The following is an 18,378-nucleotide window of genomic DNA, read 5'->3' as shown; positions in this document are numbered from 1 at the left end:
CTTACCTCATTTGATTTGAATGACCAAAATGATTTCAAAACCTTTTTTCCACCCAAATCGTGGTATCACAACAATTTATTAGTCGAAAATATTTGTTATTTTTTCATTTCGATATTTTTTCACAAATATTTAATAGCCGTTTACAATTTGGAAATAACTAAACTATACAACGTGGTAGTACAAAAATGAGTCACAGTAGTTGTTGTGCACAGATGTTTGCCTTATGATGAGAGCGTGAATTATTGAACTCTGCCCTTGTTTTGTTCTTAATTCTTCTACATCTCGGACTTGTCCAGCCAATACCAACAACTTTCCTTTAAATACGGTTTGTGGTTGGAATTTGATATTGTAACTCTCACAAACCCGGTCTTCAAAACGATACTCATTTCGATCTGAAAACGATATTTAATTTATTACTAGCGATACAGAAACATTTAAATATATTTACTGTTATATAATGAAACCGTTAAAGTAGCTTTTTCTTTTTGTTTTACTGTAAAACTACAACTATAAATGAAGTAAACAAACCCTGACACAATCAAAATTAAACACACTTTTTGGACTTACCTCATTTGATTTGAATGACCAAAATGATTTCAAAACCTTTTTTCCACCCAAATCGTGGTATCACAACAATTTATTAGTTGAAAATATTTGTTACTTTTTCATTTCGATATTTTTTCACAAATATACGACCTAAATGTCAATGTGACAGAGCCCACAAAGTTGTGGACGCTAGTTGGCGCTGTAATCGTGCACGGAGTCAATAAATGCGTGCGATTATAGCAAGCAAATAGGGCGATGGAATGTGAAATTAGTGTATAAAGTCATAATGTACTTAATCAAGAACAACCCAGTAAAAAAACTAAAATCAGAAGCAGATGTTTGAGACACATGAAAACCTAACATAAGTAGGTAACCTACAAAGAGAAATATTGTTTTTAAAAGCAACTCCAATAAACGTAATTCAATTTAAAAAATGATTGAGTTGTTGAACATGACAAACAAATACTTACGTCACAATATTGTCCTCTCCAGCGGTGCTGCCTACATTCTCTATAGTCCAAGTGAAACTGACTCCATCCAAACTAGAGAATCTGTTACCTGTGATATAAAAATTCACATTAAAATTACGAACAAACAAAGAATAAGTTACTAAATAAATATATCACTAATAATAAGATAACTTGATTTGTAAGTAGCATTGACTCACTAGGGCTGAGTTACACCACCTTATTTTAACTGTAACTAAAACCATAACCGGTGTTTTTGTATGGAGTTTGACAGACATCAAATGTTTGCTAAAGTAAGATGGTGCAACCCACCCTAGGTTATTGTTTCTAACAAATTAGACTGGACCTCGAATAAAGATTTATAAATAAAAGATAAAGAGTAGATACCTTTGTCATCATAAGCTATGACTTCAAATGCCTCAGGAGCCTCTTCCAAATACAATTTCATAGTTGTACTCATAACTTTTAAAGAATGGATTTTATCAACATCCACATCACCACGAAGTAGCTGAAAACACACAGAAATTATAATTATTTAGTTATGCTACATAGACTTGGCATAAAACCTTAATATTTACTCTTTTAGGGCTAAGACTCAGCCCAGTCTCTATTTCATTTTGATCTCACCTGAAAGTAATTGATTGTAATTTCTTGAATGAAACATTTATTTTATGTAAATATTCTGTTCTCAGAACACCCAGGTTATCGAAAAGAGGTATTATTTAATACAAATTACATATTCCCGCCATTTCCAAAACTTTCGTGCTTACCTCGCCAGTGTGGATTTCCTCGGCCAGGATAATGACCGTGCCAGGCGCGACGCATCTCTTGGACACAGTAACACGCGCAGCCCGCGAACATCCATCTTCGTACAAAGGTTCAAGATCTATGATGTCATCGCGAGACAAACTCCTTTAAATACACAAAATTACAGGTTGAATTGGATTAAAAATTAGACAGGATTTAAGCTAGATAGTTTATAAACATTTAATATTGCTTACCAGGTATAACAACCCCCCTCGATGATCTCAAAAGTAAAATTAACATTCAAATTATCAAACCACGGCAAGAGAACTCGCGGTGTGTTTATTTTGGCGCTTTCACATGGGCACATACATAAACACAATGCAAAAGCAAAAACCACCCTTTCCACCGTAAATGCCATTGTTAATTTGAGTAATTACATAGGAAAAACAACTTTAATTTGCTATTCAACCAAATATAACCTAAAAACGCAACAACTCGCTGAATTTCGAATTGAAATGTTTGACATTCTACTTTTTAAATCAAATGTCTCAAAAAACGTTCAACAACAGAAAAAAATAATGTAACGGCTATGTCCTCGACAAAGATGACGTTCAGCCTACTTATTTGCTTCACATGCTTGCATAGAGACAAGAGAAATATTAAAAAACAAATATGTCAAAATGGTAGAAATGGCTGCTTGTGTTCGTCATAGTTTGTGTCGTATTTTATGTGAATTTTGTAAATATAACTCAAGATGAATGCAGAATTGAATAGAAATTGATCCAAACTCATTTAAGCACTGTATAATAAATATACACATACCGCGCTAAAAATATAAGACACCACCATGTCGCTTGACAAGGCTACAGAAATAAAAGGCAATGAGATCGATAAAAGCAAACGTCGTCATAAAACTGACGACACTGTTGTTGCGACAGCGGCAATGAGTGGTGGTGATGATACATTGCAATATACAAAGATGGAGAATGTTGATAGTGCAGGGAAGCCCACGGAGTTGTGTTTACAAGGCAACTCGCACTTGATGTCGAGTACCACAAGTAGTTTGGCTGATACGCCCGGTGATTCTGGTGTTTTGTGTTTAGATAGTGAAGCCTCGGAAGCTACAAGTCAGGCTCTTATGTCACACAGCCTCATCGGGGCCGAGGAGTTAGCCTGCGACAGCCAGTATGACGCGCCACCATCCTGCTCGCAAGACATGATCAAGAGCACCACCAGCAGTCTCATGACTCGCAGCGACATAGACAATCAAAACATCGGAATTCCCGATGACATAGTTCCAGAACTTCTGGTCGAAACACTCAAAAAACCATATGAAAATCTACCAGATGTAGTTTTAAAGGCATTAGAAAGTGAAAAAGTTTGTACAGATGAAGTGAAAAAGCCTGCATTAAGAACAAGTGAGCCTAAAAAATCTTTGTCAGAGGATATTGTTTATAGACGAAGATGTAGAAAAAAGTCTCAAAGTGGCCCCAGTTCACAAAAGAAGAGAGTTTCCTTTCATGAAGATATTTTGAATAATACCAAAACAGACAATATTCATATAGAGAGAGGATTTGTGTCGTATGGTCCTGATAGTGCGTACTGTGATAGATTTAGACAAAAGAACAATATAGGTGTGACTGATAGGTTCTCCTGGTGTGCAAGTGGTGACAGGACACCCAAGTATGCAGCTGATGTGGCCCAGCAGACTATGTCTGACATTCTGACCTATGGTGACCCAAAAACAGACAGAAGTGGCATATTTGAGTACTGCCAGAACTTTGAACAAGAAAACCAAGACAATAATGATAAAGAGAACAATAATGAATCAAGACCTACCAATAAACTTTATGGGTGTGATTCAAACAGCTCAGATTCTAATTTTAGTTGTGATTCTGAAACTTCTTCCACTGATTCATCATCCTCACATTCCAATTCAAACAAAACAGAGACCACTCTCCTGCACAGGAAATGTGATAAAACTCAGAAATCATATTCCTGTGATGGTTTTGAGAATAATGGGCATGTGGCATTTATGAGAAAAACATATTTCTCTGAAGCAGATATTGATCAGTCCCATGACCGCATGAAAAAACCTCTAGAAGTATCCCAAAGCCCCAACACTGTGAAATCTGTTTTGAAAAAGAAAAGGTACATACCAACAAATATTGTGGAGGAAAGAAAACAAAATAGGAAACGGCTGAATTTACTTGATGCCAATAACATCATGGATTCTCTGAAGAATTTCTATAAGAATTTTAACTTTAACTTTGCTCCCGAGAAAGGCTTGCCTGAGAATAGTTTAGAATTAAACAATGTGGTTGAAGCTTTGCCCTGTGATGTGAATCAGAACAAGAGTCTATCCAAAAGTTTAGATTCTGGCATTCAAGCTGGTGATGAAGATGACTTTGTTGAAATCAATCTAAATGGACACCCATTAAAGGCTGAAAAGCCAAAGGATATTACAGTATCATCCAAGAATAATGTGCCTGGAGACAGGACACCAAATGAGGGATCTCCTCGGCATAAGCTGACTCTAAACATGAAGAATCAACTAGACAAGAAATCCATGAGCAAGGCTGATGCATTCCCCCCAGTCACAAAATATGTTGTGAATTGTGAGAGCACTGTTTATGAACACAAAGGTGTCTCTTACAGCTATGTACATGACACATTCCAGACTGCTTTTGATGCCCCTAAAGAGACATTTGTTCCAATCCCTGAAACTACTCCAGTCAAGGAGCTGGTCTCTAGTACCAGTAAAACAGACTTGACTCCAAGGTTCTCTGATATTGAAACATCCAGTAGGACATCAACTCCTAAAAGACAGTTCAATAAAAACATTCAAGATGAAACTGAACAGAAGAATGGTGTTCCCAAGCATTTGTCGTCACCTAAGAAGCAGAATGTCAATAGGTACAGCCGAAAATCAGCATCTACAATACAAAAATCTGCTGCAACTGATGAGCCTGCTCAAGCAAACAGTGACAACTGTTCCAATACTGACAATTCTACCCTAAAAGGTGCAGAGGACTTCAATGAGGAATATTTTGACAGCCCTGCCAATCAGAAACTACAATCAAATAAATCTGCTATGTTGAATAGGTACCTAAAGAATGTCTGTCAGAGAAAAGACCTGGAGCTGAAGATAAAGAACAATAAGTTCTTTCAATTCAAACTTAGAATGGAAAAGCATTTTCCCAGCATAATATTTCCTTTCAAAGATGTATCCAACACATTCCATGTTTCCGCTGAGAGAATGTCAAGGCTCATAGACAAAGAAGTGATTGAGAACAAAAGGTTGTCGGTGAGAATGCTGACTGCTGATGAGCCTTCCTACTTTGACAGTTTTGAGGACAATGTTGCTATTGAATGCAACGAAAAGTTACGGTTGAAAATCTTCACCTACCCCAATGAAACGTTACATAGGGTAACTAACTTACTTTGTATTATTTGTGATCTGTAAATAATGCCATTGCAAATATTAATTAAACAACTTGGTTTTATCTTTGTTACAGATGATGAAGGTGCAATCTCCTTACAATATGGAAGATGGTTCATGGACACCTCTTCTTGTATTCATCACAGACTATGCTTTGTATGTGGCCAGTGTGAAACAAGGAGGAACCGAATACGAAATCTTATGCAGACTTCCCCATAACGAACTTGACGCAATTGCGGTGAGTGACCCATAATAGCTGTGACATAAGAGGCTTCTTTACTTAACAACAATATAATTAAGTTATTTATGGCAAATTATCCCTGATAAAAAATGATTGCTGCTAATATCAATATAGCATAAATTTATCTCAAACTGTTATGACTACACTTGATAACAATAATATGTTTGGCCTTAATATTTAACATTGTCAGTACATTAAACAAAAAACACTTTCACATTAGAGCATATTATGTTTGTTCACTTACAGTTTTAAAATGGAAAGTTATCTTATGGCTTTCTTTTTAACGCTCTAAAACCTATGCATAATATCCATAGTAGTTGTGCTCTACAAAATTAAAATGTTTTGTTTCTAATATTTCATTATAGTGGTTGGTGGTTTATGACAATTTTGTGATTTCATTGATTTGATTCAACTTGTACAAAATGGTCTCAAAACCGCCATTGATTTGTGAGATGAATAAGAAAACTCAAAATAATTAATGAAAGTTTTCTCTTTCATCAATCAGTCTGTTAGTTACATTGCAAAAACTGCTAGCCAATTTTGATGTACCTTGGAGAGAGACATAAATAAAAGGATAGGCTTTTGTTGAAAATAAAACTTCTTAAAGAAGATGAAAGTTTGCCTGAGTTTTCTTATACACATAAGGATCATTTGCCCTTAGATAACATTTAAACAGAATGTTAGGCGTTAACTCGCGATTATCCTGCAGGTTGGCCCAGACCACCAATACATCCAGATAGTGGACGTAGCAGGCAACATAGCCTGCTCAGTGGTGACCGCTGAGTCGTCGCTGGGCGCTCGGCTGGCGTCTTCCCTGGAGTGGAGCGCTCGCACGTCGCCGCTCAGGATCTCAAGACCGCCCGCCATGCTGCCTCTAGACTGCAGGCATCTGGCGTCCGCTGTCGCTAGGCAGAGGCTGGAGAGACGGGTATGTAATGAGCTCTATGACTATAGCAATAAGGTACAAAGCCTGCTCAGTGGTGACCGCCGAGTCGCTGGGCGCTCGGCTGGCGTCTTCCTTGGAGTGGAGCGCTCGCACGTCGCCGCTCAGAATCTCAAGACCGCCCGCCATGCTGCCTCTAGACTGCAGGCATCTGGCGTCCGCTGTCGCTAGGCAGAGGCTGGAGAGACGGGTATGTAATGAGCTCTATGACTATAGCAATAAGGTACAAAGCCTGCTCAGTGGTGACCGCCGAGTCGCTGGGCGCTCGGCTGGCGTCTTCCTTGGAGTGGAGCGCTCGCACGTCGCCGCTCAGAATCTCAAGACCGCCCGCCATGCTGCCTCTAGACTGCAGGCATTTGGCGTCCGCCGTCGCTAGGCAGAGGCTGGAGAGACGGGTATGTAATGAGCTCTATGGCTATCAGCGTTGCCAGACGTCCCGATTTTGGCGGGACGTCCCGATTTTTAAATCAAATTTAAATGTCCCGCGCGGGACAGGCTCGGTCCCGCTTTTCGGAGAGAGACACTCACTTCACCAGACTATTTATTTATTTATTTATTTATTTATTTATTTAGGAAAACCAGGGTTTTACAGTGTGTAATAATAACATAAGATAGGCAACGAGTAAACCACTTATAGGTTCCCACAGGTAAAAACAATTTAAAAAATTTAGTGAGCCTTTGCACCAGGGTTACTACATACTACGTACTACACTACTATAATATACTATGTAATACCTAAATAAAAAGTATTGGAAAACATTGCCAAACAGAAAAACAATTTAGTTGTCCTTAAAAAAACGGTCGCCTAGCTTTCTCCTCGCCACAGCAATGCTAGTACAAAATATGTCGATGTTAGTCTCCTTGACAAATTCGTTCAAGTTCCTACTCGCCCGCCAGAGAAAACTATTTTGCCTGTAGTTAGAGTCTACCTTGGGGATGTATAGTGGATCATTATTGCGCAGAATTCTTTTTGGAGCATTAAATTGAATGTTAGCTAGGAGTTCAGAGCAGTCAATCTCAGCTGTGATAACTTTTATAAGATATGTGATATCAGATATTTCACGCCTAATGGCAAGAGGAAGGATGTGGTGCCTTTTACAGATGTTAGAGTAGTCCGACGAACTATACTGTGATCTGGTACGGTAACAAATAAACCTTATAAACTTTTTCTGGATATTCTCCAAGCGAGAGACGTATGTTTGGTACCTAGGGTTCCAGATCTGCGACGCATACTCAAGGTGACTACGCACAAATGTGCAATATAGTATTTTAAGTGTCTTTACCTTGTTAAAACAGACTGAGCTACGCATTACAAAACCGAGAGCCCTTGACGCCTTAGCTACTATGCTATCTATATGGTCATCAAAAATCAGTTTGGAATCGTGTATCACTCCCAATTCGCGAATGGATGTCTTCCTTTGTAGAGTTTGGCCACCCATAAGGTATGGATACAATTTAGTGTTTAGCTTGCGACTGAAAGTTACAATAGAACATTTAGAGGGGTTGAGATCCAGTTTATTGAACTTACAGTATTCAACCAGACGTGACAAGTCAGCCTGTAGGGCAGCAGCATCCCGTTCCGACGCAATTGTGGAGTAGATTTTCATATCGTCTGCGAAGCAGAGAAGGCGGGAGGAGTGCAGACAAGAGTTAATGTCGTTAACAAATATGACAAACAACAACGGGCCCAGTAAAGATCCCTGAGGAACGCCGCTAGGGATGGGTATCCAGCTGGAAATGTAATTGCTCACCACCACAGCCTGAGATCTATTTGAGATATAAGATGCGAACCATCTAAGAAGGTCACCTCTGATTCCAATCATTTGAAGCTTGTCCAGAAGAAGGTTGTGATCGATTCGATCAAATGCTTTGCTGTAGTCCGTATAGATTACATCAACCTGCTCACCAATATCCATATTGAGGGTTAAGTAATCATTAAGCAAGACAAGATTTGACACGGTCGAGCGCCTTCTCAGAAAACCATGCTGAAAATCACTAAAAGAATTTCTTAGAGCCTCATACACCTGATCGTAGACAACCTTTTCCAGGACCTTCGAAACTATACAGAGCTTGGATATGGGCCTGTAATTAGTTACTTCCATCTTGGATCCACTTTTATGGACAGGTGTAATAAAGGCCTTTTTCCATAAGTTGGGCACTAAACCTTCAAGAAGAGATCTTTTGAAAAGCATAGAAATTGGAATCGCCAAGCTTTCAGCGCACTGAATGAGTAAACGAGCTGGAAGGAGGTCAGGACCGGCTGATTTAGCAGGGTCCAATTTTAAAAGTAGCCTCTTGACTAATCGTGGGTTAATTTCTATAGAAAAAATGTCGGCCGTGCCGTTTGCATGAGACAAGCCAGTTGCTGAGGTAGTTTGGTTCGTATTTGAGTTTAGAAAAGTTGACTGAAAAAACGATGAGAATGCATTGCATATACCTACGCCAGAAGTAGCCATAGTTGCATTATATGTCATACTACTAGGGATAACACTAGAACCACCTATTGTTTTAAAAGCCACATTATTCTAAAGAATAAAACTTTTTTAATTTTTTTCTTTTTTTATTCTAAAGACGAATTTAACGATAGAGTAAATCTGATTTAAAATATATTTTTTTTGTTATAATACATTTTCTATGGCTACTTTTGCTATCTATTGTCACGTAAACGTAATTTTAAGTCAAATAAAAAGATAAATATTTGAAAACCTTTGATTATATACGTTTTTTTACTATGTCCCGCTTCTAACAGAAGAATCCCGCTTTTTTCACTCAAAAAGTACCAAAGTCCCGACTTGGCGAAAAAAAAAACTGGCAACGCTGATGGCTATAGTAATAAGGTACATAGCCTGCTCAGTGGTGACCGCTGAGTTGTCGCTGAGTGCTGTGGAGTTCCAATCGAGTTTTAAGCGTCGTTTCAGAATGATTCTGGGCTGCATTGCAAAACAATACCTATACACTTCATAAATTCTGTCTTATGATTGGTCTGGTTCTTTTTAGTTGACTTCCTGTCATGGTATTTCGATTGTGGTCTATAGGGAAAGTTGTTGTAAATGTGGTTGTATGAAGTGTCATCTTTATCCAAAAACAGTTTCATTCATTCATGCGCATTTTCCTCCTTTGTTATTCACTCTATGCCTATGGTTCTAATTTATACAGTCAATAGGTACTAGTGTTGATTTCCTTATTATGCAGCTGTAATAATTTAATAGTCTAGACCCAGCTAGGGACCGTATACGGTAGCTATGACTCATCCTAAACAATGTTGTGATATAACAACATTGTGCTGTGTTATGTTAACATGTATAACTATGATTAGATCGTCCAGTTAAAGAATAAGCGGTGACATCATTCATTAAAACTGTTTTCATGTTTATTTACATGCTAGCATTATCCTACTGCTTGAGCAGCTTGATCTGCGTAAATTACCTATGTTTTTTGTTTTAAAAATAGTCGTTCTAAGAATGCCAAACAAACAAGCAGCTATTTTTACTGTCATTCATGATGGATGACGTCATCATTCTCAGTTGTAAACACAGACCTTCCCTTTAGTTAGACTGCAAATGCGACGGGTTGCTACTTGCAAGCAAACTACCTCCTGCAGTCTTCTTAACTAGGTCATCAGTCTACCTTACTGTTGTCACTGCTCACTCACATTCTATTGAATATCAATCTTATTACTCCATATGCGCCCTGATGCTGTTGTTGTTATTGTAACCAACCACTCTGGTCAGTGTGATGACAAAATAACTTGATGACGATAGTCTATTGATATATTATGTAGTTAAACTATACATATTATACCTTGTTGCGTTAGGCCCAGAACAGACGGTGAAACGCAACTGCAACGAAACTGCAACTTTGTGATGATTGTGATGAATGAAACTGAAACTGAAAGTTTAAAACTGGTCGCGTCATGTGTGGTCTCTCAACGGACGCTATGGCAGAAACTTAGATGCAACTCAAAAGTAACTAGCAGTTGCAGTTTCGTTGCAGTTGCGTTTCACCGTCTGTTCTGGGCCTTAAAGTACCGGTTACGCTGAGACCATACATGACGCGACCAGTTTAAAACCGGTTTGAAATGGTCGCGTCATGTGTGGTCTCTCAACGGACGCTATGGCAGAAACTTACATACAACTCAAAAGTAACTTCGTTGCAATTGCGTTTCACCGTGTGTTCTGGGCTTACTTTTTTTTGCATTTGCGTTTCAGTGATAGAATCAAGAAAAGGAATGTAATGCATGTAATGCATAACGTATAAAACTGTGCGTCTGTTGTCTCCAGATACCCCAGATCCTATACTACGGGCGCGCGTGTTCCGGCGACGCGGGCGACCGCCTCATCGAAGCACCGGGTGCCTTCGCCCCGCCTCTCGAAGGCTATCTCATGTGCCGGACCGACAAGACCCGCCGGTTCGAGCCCTGCTACTTTTTGTTGAGGTAATTATTATATTGTATTAATTTAATTAAGACAGCACTTAGTTTTAAGTACTTTTAGTTATAGTAATTTCATGTATGCGTGTTTGTCTTGTTGGTTGTCCTAATAAATAAAATAAATAAATAAATTGTTTTAAATACCACGCCAATACGTATGCCGTGCGCATGCACACACTGACAATATTCGGCGCAACACCCCGCTAATCCACGCTAAATTTTGTCAGTGTGTGCGTGCGCGCCGCATACGTATTGGCGCGCTCACATACAAACCGCGCTCGGTGCGTTTCTATGAAGATGGCCTACTCATTTGTATTTACTCTGCTGATATGGAGACGGGTGAATTTAGAAATCCCAAAGATTTTAGAAACATAAGTACTACTTGCAAGGAAACATAAATTATTATATTCTCACCCTCAAAAATACAGTAATTTTCATGTTTAATTCAATATCCGCTTTCTTTTAGTTATTAGGTACACATAAAATAACGCTTTAGTAAAGTTAGTGATTATAGTATGCAATATGAGTTGACCTTTATAATCATTATTGTAACTTGTTATAAAATCAACAAGTGTTATAAATTACAAAAGGCAAAAGGAATTATGACTTCATTCAGTAATGAGCGCATTAGCCTCTTTCAACGAATAGATAACCCATCTTATTGACATAAGAACTCATAAATTGTTTGTTTGCAGACTGTAATAGGTGGCTGTTGAAGTAATTTATTAATTTTTTTTTATTATGATTGCATAATTTAAAATAATTACATTGATAAGTAATAATATAACACCCTTATGAAACTCCATAAGAGCCAAAGCAAACGATGCGTTGCGGCGCCGCACCGCAAAGATTTCGCCGTATCGCGCGGCGCGGCACCGCACCACTTGTATGCCCGACACAGATATTTCTATGGAAATAGAAAGACACGAGTCTTAATGCGACATTTATGAATGAAGACCCGTGTTGAAATGGAACGTGAAAGTTTAAAATCTTATCTTTCTATGGAAGATGATGCAGCGACACCGCTCCATCGTCGCACCGCCGCGACTCGTCTAAAATTTTCACTCTCTTAAACAGAGCTGGTGTTCTCCACTGGGGTCCCCATTCTCCAGACGGCGTCACCCCTTTGCCAAATAACATCGCGCTTCGAGCAGTGGTGGGAGTGAGGAGGCACCTGGACTCTTCCAGACGTCCTCACTGCTTCGAGATTGCGTTGGGAGACTCCAGCCGCCTGCTGTTGGCAGCGCCTGATGATGCGACGGCTTCTTCGTGGCTACAGTCGTTGCTACTTCACGCGGCCCAGGTAAGATAACACACATGAAGTATGTATTATATTAGGATAAGATGTTTAAGTTGCGTACGTTGACGGATTAGCAAGCTGAAGTGACAGTGGACAGGGCACATAGTACGCAGAACTGACGGCCGATGGGGCAGCAAGGTTCTGGAATGGAGGCCGCGTACCGGAAAACGCAGCGTGAGACGTCGACCTGATAAAGGTAGCAGGAAGGCACTTGATGCAGGCCGCTATCAACCGTGCGATGTGGAAGTCATTGGGGGAGGCCTATGTTCAGCAGTGGACGTCCTATGGCTGAAGTGATGATGATGATGAACATAAGATGTTCTCCTAAATTGAATATCATATGGTCGTGTCAGTTTTGCTATTTGGCCTATCCCTAACCTTGATTTCACATTTCACCATTATCGATATACCTCCAACAGACTTGGTCACAAATGCTCACATGGATCTGTCCGTGGTTTTATATCAACTCGCGAAGGTGACCAGTATCTTCTTTTCCGACATTGCGCTGATGTAGTGTTCTCACATCTGAGCCAATACAAGTACAACAAGATTCTAAAGCTTCAACAAAAACTCCCGATCATAGAGCACACTAAACTTTTAACGATTCTATTGCAGGCCTTAGAAGAAAAAGACGGTGTGAAGAAAGTGGACCCCCGGGCCGGGGAGCCGCCGCCCGCCTGCACCGTCCTGGTCACGCCCACTGAGGTGATCAGTGTCAGAGACACCCTGGATTTGGCTTTTGTGGCCGGCGCCGCTGCTTATCTGAAGGACCGGGGATCCGAGGCGCTGCTTAAAGGTATGATATATTTGGACCGAGATATTTAACAGGGTTTTCTCAGATGGGGAGTGCAAACTGCCATGGGCTCGCTAGTAATCGTAAACTTAACCTTTTTAGCGCCAATGACGGATACATGCGTACATGAGGTTGACCGCCAACGACGGATTAATCCGTCTTAAAAATGATGTCAGTAATAGGCTAATTGAGTATTATGTAAACTGAATAATAATGAATACAATGATTATATTGATATCATAATTTATCAAGCGTGACGTCGCCGTGATGGCTTTTGTATTTGGCGTGGCGCTGAAAAGGTTAAAGGTACGGTAAAACGGTACGGTAACTAGCTACGAAATGGTCTTAAGGCTGTTCGGTTTGGTACCGACCGACTCCTATTTAGCGGGGTTTTCAAATAGGAGAGAGCCATAGACTTGCTAGTGATCGTAAAGGATTCGAGACAAGAATTACCCATGTGTTGTCAGTTGTCAATGTCAGTCAATTGCAGGGTTACTAAGCTGAGAAGAAGCACACTGAGAATGTGAACAGCCATGAGCTTGGTAGTTACTGTATAGGTTTCGCGACAAGATTTGATCCATCACATTACCAAGTGTATACCTACGTCGTGACACTAGCCCGTTATGATACAGTGACCCCAACTAGTGTTCAGAACGTATCAAGATTTCTTCATTGCCACAACGCGTTGTGAGCTGTTACGGTCTATGCGCGTAACCTATACATCAAATGCATTTGTTCTAAAACTAATTTATAATAAAATAATATTATAATTTCCATCTACGGAGCAACATGCTAGTTACCATAAACTTGCAAATTACTATGTTCCTAATATAATACCTAGTTATTATGTTAAAAGGAAACCACAATTAGAATTTCCTATAACAGCTAAGGAAGTTATGTAAATGAATGAGCCGGTTTTACGTAATACCGACGTAAATCGATTCAGGATTTTCAACAATATAAGGTATTTCAACAATAAAATTATTTTACAATAAATAATAAAAATAATGAGTAATGAAAATTTATGTATAGTATCGGTACAATGACTTTAAAATATTACAAATAAATTAAAAATTAATATGACAGAACAAACTGATGCATTTTGTTTACATATTGGTAAGAGAAGTAATGAATAACCTTGAAATAATCGTTTGTAATTGTATACTACAAAGTTAATTAGATATATTTGATAACATTGTTTTGCTAATAACAACTTTATCATAATAATATCAATATCGTTCGTCAACAGATGCAAAGTTATCGTAAGTTATTAGTATGATCGGGTTTATAGTTTTATCATTGAACTAGCGGCCCGACCCGGCTTTACATGGTTGCAATGGAATTTCTCGGCTTTTCTCTTCTTTAATATGCATGTTTTATACATATAAACCTTCCTCTTGAATTACTCCATTTACTAAAAAAAAACGCATCAAAATCCGTTGCGTAGTTTTATAGATACGTAGGGACAGACAGACAGGAAAGCGACTTTGTTTTATGATAATAATATGTAGTGATTAATAGTTTATTTATCTTGTTGCAGAATACTTGGAAGAAGTGAGAACTGACGTGGAGATCCTTGCTTGCGGATCCATCAAGAACTTGACGGCGTTCAAGATTCCCGACACTGATGAGAACTGGTGCTGCTTGGTATGTGGGCTAAGCTTGTTTAATTTCATCATCAACATCATCATCATCTCAGCCATAGAACGTCCACTGCTGAACATAGGCCACCCCCAATGCTTTCCATGCTGCCCGGTTGGTAGCGGCCTGCGTCCAATGCCTTCCCGGGTGGACGTACCACGCTGCGTTTTCCGGTACGCGGCCTCCACTCCATAACCTGTTAATTTGTGAAAGCGTAAAATGTTTTTTTTTGCGTGAGCTGCTATTCTGGTTCTATGAAGTTCCTGTATCACTACGACCAGTACCAATCTATTGTGATCGCCACTGTTTTCCTTACAGTTCGCTTCCGAGTCCTGCATCCATTTGGTAGTGCAGTTAGGGTTGCCAACTATACTGTTTTGAACAGTATTATACTGTTTTTCACTAAATTATACTTTTTACTGTTGAACAAAAATAAAGTATACAAAATACTGTTTTCAGCTAGCATCACTAGTATCCATAGATATTTTTAAAAGTAAATGCCCAACACCACATTTAAGTACGCGTTGTAGAGCTATACTGTTTGTTTTTTTTTAATACTGTCTGTTTTCCTTCTCCGACCTCTGATATACTTTATATTTTGAAAGAAAAGTTGGCAACCCTAAGTGCAGTATCCTTTGGGGGGTGATATGTTTTATATCTTGTGGGCTTAGGATGTGTTTTCCCTGCAGTAAAATGTACACAATGACCTCACATACTGAAAAAAAATTATTTATACGCAATATCTCCCAAAAAAGAACAATAATATTATCCTCAAAAAAACAAAAGCCGAAATGTCAAGCTGGGATTGCTCATGTCCTAACAAAGTTCGCGATTAAAGCCCGATTATGTTCGCAGTTTCAAAAAGTATGTATGCTCTTCATCGGCGAGGCACTAAGGCGGTAATCGCGCTGTTTTGGTTTAATGCAAATATGTAGATAAGAGAACTGCCGATCAACCGCTCATTTATCGGTATCTGTTCCTGGACTAAAAGTGGTGTCAACAAGGCTGTCGTGTAATAAAAATGTTTGGAATGTTTAACTACCTAGCTCGCATCAATACTTATGACTAATTTGTATATTTTAAAGACTGTAAACCCTTGAAATGGAGGCTGACAATAGTGACTGAGTTTCTAGCGCTGCTTCTTCTCAGCACTGGTCCATTTATTGTCCCGAAGCAGTGGCAGGGTTAATATTGGGACGTGTAAAAGTGCTTTTTAAAAGCCTATTTGCAAAAATAAATGAGTTTTAAATAACAAAAAACAAGGTTGTAATGTAATATTGTGTTTTGTGTAGGAGTGGAGCGTGTGTGAAGCGCGCGAGCGCGGCGCGGGTCTGGCGCTGGTGCTGTCCAGCAGTTCTGAGCTCGAGCGCCTCATCGCCGCCGTCGAGGCTGCCTTCTGCGCCAGGACCGTAAGTTAATAGACATGTTGACACCACCAGTCAATTGACGTACTTTTTAAAACTGTCAAAACGAAACTCTCCCATAGATTTTGTATGGCACTACAAGCAAGTGACGTCACTATTTTGTCAACTCAATTAAACTACTTTTTTCAATTACAATGCGACCAAAAATCGTAATTTACAGTTAATTTAAAATTAATTAAGTTTTTAAGACCAGAATGAAGGGTATTTTAAAAAAAGTTGTGGTTTCGAATTATTGGGGTATGGTGTCAAACTGTCTATTCTTTCAAAAGATTTGCCACACTGGATGCGGTCTCCGGTCAGGCCAAAGTGAACGCAGCCTGCCATCAAGTATGAACAACATTAATGCGTTAGCTACACTACTCGTACTCGTTTCAACGCTTCGACGAAGTTAACGAAGTTCGTAGCGATATCTACATATTTGCAACCTCGTGAATCCAGTTTCTCAGCTGCCATTGCAATATGCAGAAGTGCTAAAGATAACTGTCGACGGGAACCGAAGTTAAACGGGTAGAGTCAGACGATTCATAGATAAAGCCCGGTCTGTGAGCACGTAGAATTTTGTCCAATGACCTTAAGCTACTCATCCTTATCGCTCGCGCGTAATTATACTGCTGTCGCGACTGTGTGACGGGCGCCCGAAGTGCGTGTGCGAGCGCGACAGCAACATAATTACGCGCGAGCTATAAGGATGGGTAACTTGGGGTCATTGGACAAAATTCTACGTGCTCGCAGACCAGACTATAGATAAAACACTAAAGTCAAACTTAATATTTGCAATGCCACAAGAGCTCACACGCCTCTTGTAATCCATCAGGTTGTAGTTTATAAAAAAGAAAAGTCTAAATCATTCCAGAATATTTTTGAACTATCCTATTACTACTTATCCTAGAAATTATTTATTTTTTCAAGAATGGTTTCTAAAGCTAATTCTTATTTCCAGAGCGAGCCATTCCCGCTGAGCGTAGTGGAAGCAAGCAAGTCGGCTTGCAGCTCGGCACACAGCAAGTACGAGGCGGCGTGGTCGCACATGCTGCCTGCACACCAGTAACATTCTTGGAGGGGACTTGTGGTCAGTTGACGTAATTATTACTATTCACAACAGGACCTAGTGGATGTAAACCTTTATAAAGGCACCGGAGATCAATAGCCTATGTCCAGCCGTGGACTGCTATTCAACTACTAGTGGGCTACTTATCAACTTCTAATCACCGTCAGCATTAGAAGCGCCTAATACAATGAACAATAAAATAGAGGAGTAAAATACTCACGAATTCGTCAAATCAACATCTTAGATGGAATCTGCAGAACCAAGGCAGATGCACACGATCAAGAAACGACGTAGCCGTATATGAAGGCCACCCATATGAAGATGAAATACTCCATTAGGCGATTATCACACTGCACCGCGCTCCGCCGCGGTCCGCGTGGCTACATATAAAGAATCCCGCGCGCAGACGCGTTGTCAGTGTGTTGTGCCGCGCGTGTTTTCTATACAAACTGAGGTACTTGCATACAATGATTGAATCTTTCGTCCCGCGTACCGCGGCGGAGCGCGGTGCAGTGTGATAATCGCCTTACTCTTTACATTTGTGATGAAGCGTTTTATGCAGTTATATTTAATACATAATTTGATTCACGTAGTCTATACCGTCACAATTTGAGTAGTAATAATTATGTCAAATGTTTGTCTCATAGTTATTTGGGCAGAGAACTCGAATCGTACGCATAATAATTTGTTTCTTTTGTATGGGATACTAAAAGTTTAACACAATATTAGTTTACAATTATTTTTAATCATTGGTGTTACATTATGAAAATAAGATTGGTTAATAATTTGGAATCTCTCTATTTATGATCATTACATAGATAAACTTTTAGTATCCTATGAAAAAAATTCAACTCGGAGTTGATTTTGAAAGGGTGAAGGGGAACCATGGTTGCTGAATGCACAACTTAGTTAAAATGTACTTTAATTATTATAATTATTGCTTATCACGTTATACATAATTCACTTATGTAAAACGTAGTTAGCCTAGCAGCTGATATAGGTAAGTAGGTTTCAAGATTTCTTAGAATTAGGTCACAAGTACTCCATAGTCATATTATAATACTCGAGTTATATATTTGCTTGTTATTGTAAAATCATATCCACATTGTTGTAAGTCGATCAAAATTATTATCACAAAATATATCAGATTCAATAGGAAGGAACTTTTTAGTTAAGGGGTAAATAACTAAGGCGTATCGTGTGTAAACTGCATATAAATAATATTACGTGGTTAGATAATTTTCATGTAGGCGTAAAAGTCGTAGCCTACTGAATACCGCAGCGATGCGTATGGGTGAATGAATTATTTTGTATATTTGATTACCAACAGCAATATGGATATTTTATTGATTTATTT

The 18,378-nt window shown here is 39.1% G+C and overlaps 2 protein-coding genes across 2 annotated transcripts in view; one reads left to right on the top strand and one right to left on the bottom strand.

Moving 5' to 3' along the window:
* Gp210 (nucleoporin 210) overlaps positions 1 to 2,284 on the bottom strand; it is a 30,558-nt gene extending 28,274 nt beyond the window's left edge. Inside the window, exons 1-4 of the mRNA XM_028306309.1 lie at positions 2,015 to 2,284; positions 1,784 to 1,925; positions 1,401 to 1,521; positions 1,017 to 1,104 (exon numbers count right to left, since the gene is read on the bottom strand). Coding sequence (XP_028162110.1) covers positions 1,017 to 1,104; positions 1,401 to 1,521; positions 1,784 to 1,925; positions 2,015 to 2,178 — 515 coding nt within the window. The 5' untranslated portion in view covers positions 2,179 to 2,284. The remainder of the gene's footprint in view (positions 1 to 1,016; positions 1,105 to 1,400; positions 1,522 to 1,783; positions 1,926 to 2,014) is intronic.
* A 160-nt stretch (positions 2,285 to 2,444) lies between these two features.
* Positions 2,445 to 17,405, top strand: prd1 (pleckstrin homology domain-containing protein pruning defect 1). Its single transcript, XM_028306276.1, has 9 exons — positions 2,445 to 5,190; positions 5,279 to 5,440; positions 6,153 to 6,371; positions 10,667 to 10,821; positions 11,893 to 12,118; positions 12,731 to 12,911; positions 14,449 to 14,555; positions 15,842 to 15,958; positions 16,914 to 17,405. Exons 1-9 carry the CDS (start codon positions 2,608 to 2,610, stop codon positions 17,019 to 17,021), a joined length of 3,858 nt encoding a protein of 1,285 aa, XP_028162077.1. The 5' UTR covers positions 2,445 to 2,607; the 3' UTR covers positions 17,022 to 17,405.
* Positions 17,406 to 18,378: the final 973 nt, after the last annotated feature.

This window comes from Ostrinia furnacalis, unplaced genomic scaffold (assembly GCF_004193835.3).
Source record: "Ostrinia furnacalis isolate ACB-3 unplaced genomic scaffold, ASM419383v2 OfSCF1913, whole genome shotgun sequence".
NCBI lineage: Eukaryota > Metazoa > Arthropoda > Insecta > Lepidoptera > Crambidae > Ostrinia > Ostrinia furnacalis.
This window is presented reverse-complemented; position numbering and strand designations above follow the sequence as displayed.

Coding starts and splice junctions, on each gene's coding strand:
- prd1 (XM_028306276.1), top strand. CDS start 2,608: ATGTCGCTTGACAAGGCTACAGAAATAAAAGGCAATGAGATCGATAAA. Junction 5,441..6,152: donor ACGAACTTGACGCAATTGCG/GTGAGTGACCCA, acceptor ATTATCCTGCAG/GTTGGCCCAGACCACCAATA. Junction 15,959..16,913: donor CTGCCTTCTGCGCCAGGACC/GTAAGTTAATAG, acceptor TCTTATTTCCAG/AGCGAGCCATTCCCGCTGAG.